Source organism: Antedon mediterranea, chromosome 1 (genome assembly GCF_964355755.1).
Source record: "Antedon mediterranea chromosome 1, ecAntMedi1.1, whole genome shotgun sequence".
In the NCBI taxonomy this organism is placed as follows: domain Eukaryota; kingdom Metazoa; phylum Echinodermata; class Crinoidea; order Comatulida; family Antedonidae; genus Antedon; species Antedon mediterranea.
Window position 1 is genome coordinate 6,411,574 of NC_092670.1, and position 10,390 is coordinate 6,421,963.

Sequence of the window (10,390 nt, forward strand, 5' to 3'; positions counted from 1 at the left end):
TTAATATTACATTATTAAAATTGAATAAAAGAAAGAAAGAAATTATACCTGGCAAAAAAAAAAATAGATATTTGTCAATAAAATATGTGTAATAATGTTTATGTTGGCCTAATTATTATTTTTCTTCATATATTTACAATAAAGAGATAATGTCAATTTTTCCATGCTATAACCATGGACCTAAAAATGTATTAGGTCCATGGTCCCTATATGTCCCTATGTTTGCTATAACAAACATAGGCCTACTGTGAGTACAGAGTAATCTCATTCTGTATCTATATAGTGTGTAGGGTGCAGTTAAATGTTGTTTGCTCTGACCAAAGACCATACTTCCTGTGTGCTATTTGCCTAGCCTGTACATCGCCTTATATGTAAGCAAGAATATCTTGATAATTTCCTGAACAATCCAAAAATGAAAACTTGTGTAGAGATTGTTTTTGTCCATACATGGTGATATGAAACGTTCTTGACTTTATTATTAGTATCGGCGTTGTCAACAACTTTACTACGTTTTAATTACTGCACAACTAAGTTATTAATCATAGTTTTATTATATCAGTTATACACAGTAATGGACAAAGTTTAGCTATAATAATTGTGATTTGGGAGTGAAATTATTATTAATTAATTAATTAATAATTATTTTTATATCTGTTTCATTTTTATTTTACTTCTTTTATAATATGCACTGAATTTTGTTAAAACAAATTATTTTGTCTATTTTTTCAGGAATATTATAGCATTATATATAGCATTATTTCCGTTTCATTTTTATTTTACTTCTAACATACAGAATAAAAAAATGCATTTTGTCTATTTCATAAGGAATAATGAATATTGTAGCATTTTTTATATTGAAGGCTAGTACATAACAAATATTTAATATCTAAAAAGTAAGTGGTTTTGTTTTGTCTTGTCCTCTTTCTTACAAAGCTACAAATGAAAAGGTACAAAAGAGAGCATTGCGTATCATGCTAGGTAACAACTATTTGTGCTATGATCATGCATTGTCTGTTACTGGTTTACCTACTCTTGTTGAGAGAAGAAACAAACTTGTGTTGTCTTTCGGGGAAGGCTTATTAAAATCCGAGCTGTTTAGAGAAATACTTCCCCCTCTTCATAAGCCAGCTCGGTCTCTCAGAGTCAATCGCTTTCTAGAAGTACCTCATTGTAAAACCAGCAGACTTAGGTCGTCTCCAGTTCCCACCATGGTGGATATAATTAATAGGCACCACTAGCTCTTTTTTAGATATGTAATAAGTGAATGTTTTAAGGTTTTTTATTCATGTATGTTTTTAATTGTATGGTACGATATCTAATTTTATTAAGATGTTTCTATTTTTATAGCAATTTTAACTAATTTTTAGTCATTTGTAATACATTTCATTTCAGTCCTTGACTGTCGTTTTGTAATATATTTTTATATACCGAATAAATAAAAAAAAATAAATAAAAAAAATTAGAAAAAACTTTGTGCAGTGGACCATGACCAACAGAAATACAATGAACTGTCTGTATCAATCAAACATTCATTTCTTGTTTCAGTTTCTTTCTCATGACATATTATTACTGTATTTTCAATTGTTATTTGTTTGATATTTAGAGTATGAATTATCAGCCTTTCAATACATAGATTATGAATTTTCTAAATTTTTTTGATTTATCATTTTTACATAATAACTTCAAATTCTGTTTAAAAAAAACTTCCTTGTTGGCAATTATGCAGTTGCTTTGTTTAAAATATATATGATATTATTGATTGTTTTGCACAATAACGTCCATATGTAAATGTATGTATGTATATAAGGGAGTGTATTGATTTTCAAGAAAATCGATTTATCGATGACGTCACAAAAGCTTATTGCAATCTCGAGTTATCTGTATGTTTAATATGAGCCGAACTATTAAATCGCGCGCCCTCTGTCGTTTTTCCTTTTTTACAGGTTCGTGCATTTTCTGATCGCTTTACTACATACTTACTACCACTGTTATAGTAGTAAACTCCCTCCGCAAAGCTCATTCAATAATATACAATCCTATCAATTTAAAAGTAGTCATAAACAAGTGAATTAGTCAATAACTTCTAATACGGTACAAGGTTAAGCTATGCGTCGGCCCTGAAATTGTTCAATTTTAGCATTTTGATGTCGTTTTAAGGGGTTTACCCATTCAAATAATTAAAGGAAAGGAACAGATTTTGAAAATTCCCTAAACTCCTCCCCTTTTCTAGTAATTCTTATAATAAAGCTATAATCTGTTAATATACCATTCCATTTTTGGTAATAATACAAAGGTTCACTTCCCTGGATAGAATTTACCGCTATTGTTCGACAAGAGTGGAATAATAAGTATGTATCAACTGTACCGTGATGTACTCAAATACCAATACCTGGTGGGAAGTTATATAATTGTATTTGTATAGTAAAAGAATGTCGAAAGCTTTCACTTCAAACTACACTTTCAAATAAGCAAAATGATGAACGTTAAATATATATATTTTATAAGACCAGTTAAGATCGGATAATATGATTTAAATAGAAATTGTAGCTTTGTTTTTGATTATTTATTATTAGTTTATGTATATATAGGGCCTAGGCCTATATATTTTTTTACGTATTCGTATTTAATAATATTATATCTTAGGGTGGGTCAAACTTAAAGTCATTCTGACTCTCCCCCCACATGATTACTTCATTGCAATTATTATACTGTATGTATGTTATAATATTGTGGAAATAAATTGAATTGAATTGCATTATTTTTTCTAACGGTGTTCAGATTAAAGATTTGATATTTAGATTGTTTTCGTTGCAGAGGCTCCTCGAGACTGTGCCTTGTGAGGCGCCTCTGGGTGAAATATTGAATTAAAAAAAACTATTTTAATAAATAGATATACTGCTGCATGTTATTTAAAATCTCTTCTTAAACTTTGTTGCAAAAACTGTCTTCTCGATCTGCATAACTACACAATTAACACTATAGGCAAGGCAATCAACATAGGCCTTTAATAACTAAAGATTATTCCTCTATGTAGTTATAGGCCTACAGACAAATATTAAATTTAGTTGTACAGTAATATAAAATAATGTTCAATGGAAACTGAAAGTTTTCGTTTCAGCAGAACACTTGTTTTCTTTAAATTCCATAAAAGGTGATGCTATCCGGGGTTTCAGCGGTGATTAATGCCTTATATGGTAAATTTGCCAACAAGACGAGGTTACAAATCTGCAAAATTAAGTCATTTCTAAACTTATCTACACAAAATTCTGTTTGTCAATGTAGTCTTGTCCTTGGCCTTGCTTCAAAAAGCTGTGAATAGGACTGCGATTGAGGGAATTTCCCCTTACGCAATGTAATCTGATTTCCTTAATAAAATATAGGACAGTTGTGCACTTTTTTACGTTCACAGTTTTTCGTGAAAAATGTAAAGCCTCCTTCCTGGCCGATATCTTTCTAATTTTGTATAAAGATTAACAAAGTTACGGGGTCCATGTCTATCAATTCGAATATACGTGATCTTGAATATTCGAAATGATACTGTACTATGCCTATTCATAATTGGATTATTTTAAAAGCATTTTCTTTTCTAGTGCCAAGTCAGAATTAGCGCCAAAATCTATAAATTAGTTAGGCCTAGGAAAAAGTCCGATCATTCGCCAATTGACCTGATGGTTTTTACCTGTGCTAAGCATCGTAAAAGGTTCTCTTGCCAACCTTTTCGTCGAGAAACACCATGATCATCTTCATCATCATTTCCATCACCAGTTGTCAACTACTGTATTACACAACGTGATCGCTCGTCATTACCACTAGGCCTAGATAATTTCGTCCGTTACGTTATATTATTTAATTTTTATACATTTATTTATCAACAGTTATCAATATTATGTTGAACATGGCCTAAGCAATTAAAATCAATTTATCTGTTCATATGAGAAGTTTAATGACAAAACAAACGAAAATCAACAAAAGGTATATAATATGCAGAAGCACAATCTAAATACAGTAATAGTGACCACATGGCTTATTATAGGGTATACTGACTATACAATAGTATTAGTGACAAATTAACAATTTTTGAAAAGGGGCAGGATCATAATCCGAGCGGCTTCCCCATTTATCGTTTATTATCGTCATTAGCTTTGTTTTTTCTCATCAATTAATACCGTCACATGTGAACGCGTTAGCTGTCGTTGGTTGACGCGACTGAAACGAGACATAATTAATATTGTAGGCTACATTATTATCATCAAGAAGAACAAGACTTATTGTTTGCGAGATTTATGTCATTATGACGGCTTAGACGAACCTGAGTCATCGTCAGCCGAAATAAGCTGGCAGATGGCAGATCGACCAAACACGGTCGGCAATTTTTAGAAATATTCATTAGGCAAATGTTTATTGTGGAAAGAATTGTTTTACCAGGATCACAGCTAAATAAGATAGATAGAAATATTATCAGACTTGTTTAGCCCTGTTGATCGTTCATTGCCGTCTGAAATATATTTAACACATAGCCATTCCTATATTAAAATATAATTTATGTTATGTTATGTGAGTGAGTGTTCTATCTTCTCGAATGCGATTTTTGCTGTTTAGGCGCGCCTATTTTCAATGTGAATGATGATGTGATGTTGCCTCTCACCAAGATGAAGCATTGCAAAAACGATGTAAACCGTATCAACCGTTCACAATCCAGTCTCTGAAATAATATATCTATAGTATAATTATATAAGATGCTCTCCAAATGTTACTTTCCTGACCAGAGATTCCTAAATAAAATATTGAATTAAATAAAAACATATATCCCCGTTATGTATGTATATCTCAACCATTCCTGATTTTCTATTATGCTCGTGGTACTCGGCTCAGATTTGAACCCATAACTTTGGATGGAAGTCACACTTGCGACCAAGATTAGCTGTCATTTTTTTAGAATCCTAACATCATCTAACCAAGACAATCTAACAACTTGATCTAACATCATCTTTCATTGACTTGATTGAACGCGATCAATAAATGAGTCAACGTGAAATTGAACGTGAAACGTCTGCCGTTTGTATTCGGGGAATACCTTCGTATCGATTCTTTTAAATAGTAAACTAGCCTTTGAATTAAATTAATTAAATTGCATTAAATTAGGTGAATAATTGCTGCGGTTGGAATACCTGTGAAATAAATCATTACAAGCCGTTTCCACAATTAGTGTCGTACAGTATTAAATGATTCATAATTGTGGCGGTGGTTTGAATATTGTATCCATATTATCATAGGCGGATCCAGGCCTGGGTCCTCATCCCCTCTCACTTACTACATAGTACAAGATGCATTTTCTAGGTCATATAGTTATTATTTTATTATTATAGTATTTGTACTGTATGTGTATAACCTAATTAAAGATGTAAGCCTATTTTATCTAAAACAAACATGAAAAAGAAGATTAATAAAATCTTTTATAAGCCATTTTGCATCTTTTCTGAAGTAATTCTCATTTCACTTCCGTATAAAAAAACGAAACAAAAATATGATTTAACTTATAAAAAAATAAACTCATTGAAAAAAAGCCCCGCATTAATCGCAGTTTACAGTAGTGTATATATATATATATACATATTTATGTGACATTAAAATTCGGCCAAAAAATTTAAAATAATTTGTTCAGGGCTCTAAAGCAGACAAATTGGTTTGCTTATTGCAATGCGCAAACACAGTTCTTTTTCTATAGATCTCCTAAAAATCCTCCGAATCCACCCCTGGCCTGCATACATAAATGCCGAAACAGTGAAGCGAAGGAGTGATCGGGAGTGGTGGCGAGGGGTGACCATTTGGTTCCTACTTTCAATGGTTAAGACCATTCGCCCCACCCGAGATTCGAACTCTTCTGCAGAAAATAATAATATTTTGAAGAAAAATAAATACTTTAAATTTATTCAAACAGAGTTTGTATCTGTCGTTCAAAAAGTGCATCTTCCATCTCTTCGTATACTGTAATTACTATACAAGTGGAATTATACAGTAGTAGTCGGTAAAAAATATTCCAATACAGGTACTATACAGGCATATTATAAAGATCCTAGACCGAGTAGTATAAATTGTATGCTGGATTATAAGGCAACTCAAATTCAGTAACGATTTTATAGTTATTAATAGGATCATGGAGCAAAAGGAAATGCGGCAATTTCAAGCAAAGCAAAACAAATCATTTTATTGCTTCGTTTTTTTCTTTTCAATACAGTTGTTTTGTAAAGTCAGTAATACTGTATTCAGTCGCAACTGTGTGAAGTCAAGTCAGTAAAAGTTTGAAGTCGGTCAGTAAAAATCCACAACACCATCAACACTTCGAAACAAGTCAAAAATAAAAACAAGACAAAAGTATTTCAATTTTCTCTTGGTCCCAAAGGTGCCGTTTTAATTGCACTGTTAACTCTGGTGTTGCATATACAAATTAACAGAAATTCAAAAATTACAGAGTGACATTTGCTAGATTTTTTTATAAATAGAAAACTAACGACCATTCATTTGGGGCCATGCAACGTAATGAAAAATAAGGTCCTTTTTCATTATTGAATATTTTTCGTCTTATTTAGCAAGTACAGTATACAAAATTTGTTAATAACTAAATTTACACAGATAAGGATGGCTTCCATTAATAGCTTGAAAGCCCCGATGCAAGTTTTGTTAGAAAAAGAATCTAAAAATAGCCTACGAAGGAATGGTATTATTTGTGTTATAAATTTGAAGGCCCAAGTTAGGGCCCATTAGTGGCCAAAGATGTTACAGACCACGTATTGCCTGAGGTTGATATGAATCGAGTATAAAACTGTTGATACAATTTTAAGGTTAATTGTTGATCCATTAACCAGATGTTAAAAAATTAACCGATACATAATCTAGTTATCTAGGATAACCCTACAGTTCATATTCAATTGTTTTTTAATCAACTGAAGACTGGTTTGGTTGAGCTTTGATGTTATTAAGCCAAATTCCATGTGTCTTTGGTTTGGTCCAGTTTAGAAACATTTGCGATGGACAATTGATGGACCAGATTCATCGTACTCTTGCTTGCTGATCCACATCTGTTGGAAGGTGGAGAGGGAGGCAAGGATGGAGCCACCGATCCATACGGAGTATTTCCTCTCTGGTGGAGCAATGATCTTGATCTTCATGGTTGGTGGGGCAAGGGCAGTGATCTCCTTCTGCATTCTGTCGGCGATTCCTGGGAACATAGTTGAACCTCCAGACAATACAGTGTTAGCGTACAGATCCTTACGGATGTCAACGTCGCACTTCATGATTGAGTTGTATGTGGTTTCGTGGATACCAGCAGATTCCATTCCAAGGAAGGATGGCTGGAAGAGTGCCTCAGCGCACCTGAATCGCTCGTTTCCGATGGTGATGACTTGACCGTCGGGAAGTTCGTAGCTCTTTTCCAATGAGGAGCTGCTGGCAGCAGTCTGCATTTCTTGTTCGAAGTCTAGGGCAACATAGCAGAGTTTTTCCTTGATGTCACGGACAATTTCACGTTCAGCTACAAGATGAAATAAATTTGGGTTAAAAATTAAATTAAAAACAAGGAAATTTTGGTAAAGTATAGAAACACTTGTATGTAAAAAAAAAATTTTAGCCATTTCCTGAAAGTATAAATTATCTTACCTGTGGTTGTGAAAGAGTAGCCACGTTCTGTCAAGATCTTCATGAGGTAATCTGTAAGATCACGTCCAGCCAAATCCAGACGAAGGATGGCGTGTGGTAGAGCATATCCCTCGTAGATTGGTACTGTGTGGGAGACACCATCACCAGCATCAAAGACGATACCAGTTGTACGTCCGGAAGCGTACAGTGATAGGACAGCCTGGATTGCAACATAGAAAGCTGGTGTGTTGAAGGTTTCAAACATAATTTGTGTCATCTTTTCTCTGTTGGCTTTTGGGTTGAGTGGAGCTTCTGTGAGGAGTACTGGATGTTCTTCAGGTGCTACACGGAGTTCATTGTAGAAGGTGTGATGCCAGATCTTTTCCATATCATCCCAGTTGGTGACAATTCCGTGTTCAATGGGGTATTTTAGGGTGAGGATACCTCTCTTGCTCTGGGCTTCATCTCCAACGTAGCTGTCTTTCTGTCCCATACCGACCATTACGCCCTAAAAATATTTAACAATCATTAATATCTTTTTTGAATATTGTTTTGATCCACAACAAATCTGTTTATGCATTATGCGCTTAAAAGTTTAAAGTTATTAGTATTATTATAGCGTAATCAAACATTTTGTAGTTGCGCACATCTTAGTAAATCTGGCATTATTTAGCAAACAATAGGTATTTGTTGTTCATTGAATAAATATATTGTAATCTATATTGTATAATGCTAGCAACCTAAATAAAAAAATAGCGAAACTTGAACCTACCTGATGACGTGGTCTTCCTACAATGGAGGGGAAGACGGCTCTTGGTGCATCGTCTCCGGCGAAACCGGCTTTGCACATACCAGATCCATTGTCGATTACAAGGGCGGCTACATCATCATCACACATTTTGATTGATTTATTTAGTACTTGCTAAAGTAGACTGCAATTTAAAATAAAATAATTTAGTAACTTACTATGAACTAAAACTTAGCACAATTAATTTAGCGTACTTCCGGCTTACTGAAAAATCGGGTGTGTTCTCAACTAAAAAACAGCCGTACAAATTTCACGAATACAAGTACAAACTTTCAATTGAAACAAGCAGCTAGCTAGGCCTAGTCATGGGCTAGCATTGCAACTGTTAGACAGTACGATTGAATTCTAAGCACCTTTGAGCTAAATGTAGGCTCAAAGGAAGAAATAATTAACACTAAAAATGAAGGGTGTGACTGCTTACCGAAAAAGAGATGTATAATCAGGTCCGTTCGTTGAGAAGCTCAGCAACCGAATGATGCCACCTGTGAGAAAGCCGGGCTTTAAATTCAAGCAACGCATGCTGCAAGCAGCGCAAGAGACATTTCCTTATATGGTCATGAAAGTAACACTTGTCGATTCATTAGCATAACATTAACCCTTAATCATTCTCAGTCGACGACCTTTCATACCGAGCGAATAAACACGCCCACTTTATCTACACCACGTGAAATTGTATGGCGTTATACAAGATTGGTACTGCTACTGCTGTATGCTATATTGCAAAATACTACTGAAAAATTAAGGCGTGTGGAAGTAAAAAAACTTAAGTAAAGGGTGTAAGTAACTTAGTTTGAAACAACGTTTGTGGGTGTGCTATAGCATTAAATTGTATGACTGTATATGGGCCTAAAAACTCAATTTCAATCAAGCAAACCAATGAGTCTTTTTTTTTTGTAAATTAAGAGGTGTGAATCTCTGATTCAGAGAAATTTAGGCTTGTTTGCAGAATTAGTCCTACTGTAAATTATTATTATTTGGGAATATAGTAATAATTGGAGATTGAAATATGAATAATAGTGAGAAGTAGGAGGCCTAGTCTTTATTAAGAAATTCCAATGTGTTATTTATGCATATCAAAATGTACTGTATTTTTCATTTTTGTCAATATCAAAAGTGAAACCCCCGGTGAAACCAAACCCTAAGTTATATTTAGTAGCTTCTTATGTGTTAGTATACCCTTGTTCCTGTTCCTCTTTGCTACAGGCCTAACTATTGAAATAGGCATTTATTTGATCCCGAAAGAAGGCCGATTGAGTGATTTAGCCCCTCCGGTGGTGGGTAGGCAACGTAGCTTTTTTTGGCAATGGCGTTTTGGGGGAGACGGTGGTATCGAGTGGGCGTATATAGGTAAGACTGGTCCTCCAAACTTACATACGCCATGCATAAGTACGGTATTATTAATTTTGTTTAAACGAAGGTGGGGTAGGGTGCTATAATTGTTTATCACCCTATTATATACACAGTATATCATTATGTTAGTGAAGCTATTGCATTACACAGTAACCCTGCAGTGGTATTGGGATACAGTATCTACAACATTATTATCGTTGTTTTAACCTCTAAATGACCCGGTTTAAAAAGGCTGACAATCTACTAATTACGAGTTTCTCATTACTGTAGCCCTGCAAGTTAATTCATTACTTTTTTTATTTTAAATGAATATTAAATATTAATATTAATGTTATTAAATATATATGAGAATGTTGTAATATAGGGCTTTTAAAACGAGGAAGTGATAATCGACCTTTAACGTGACCCTCGTTTTCAGACGACCAGGAAGTTGATGTTTTAATACGTAACGTATGATTTTCAGTAAAAATATTTATAAGCTTAAAAACAGATAAAAAAAACTCATATACTTTTTAATTCTATATCGCATATTTGCTTTGTGATTATCAAATTAATTTTAACAGAACATCGTAGTCCGAAGTTCAGTCAAACCGCTGTATT

At 33.7% G+C, this 10,390-nt stretch overlaps 1 protein-coding gene across 1 annotated transcript; it reads right to left on the minus strand.

Annotated features, from left to right (window-relative positions):
* Positions 1-6,375: 6,375 nt before the first annotated feature.
* LOC140054884 (actin, cytoplasmic) lies at positions 6,376-8,997 on the minus strand. The gene is made up of 4 exons (XM_072099994.1): positions 8,862-8,997; positions 8,405-8,564; positions 7,654-8,140; positions 6,376-7,528 (listed from the first exon to the last, which is right to left on the minus strand). The coding sequence occupies exons 2-4, from the start codon at positions 8,528-8,530 to the stop codon at positions 7,011-7,013; spliced, it is 1,131 nt and encodes a 376-aa protein (XP_071956095.1). The 5' UTR covers positions 8,531-8,564; positions 8,862-8,997; the 3' UTR covers positions 6,376-7,010.
* Positions 8,998-10,390: the final 1,393 nt, after the last annotated feature.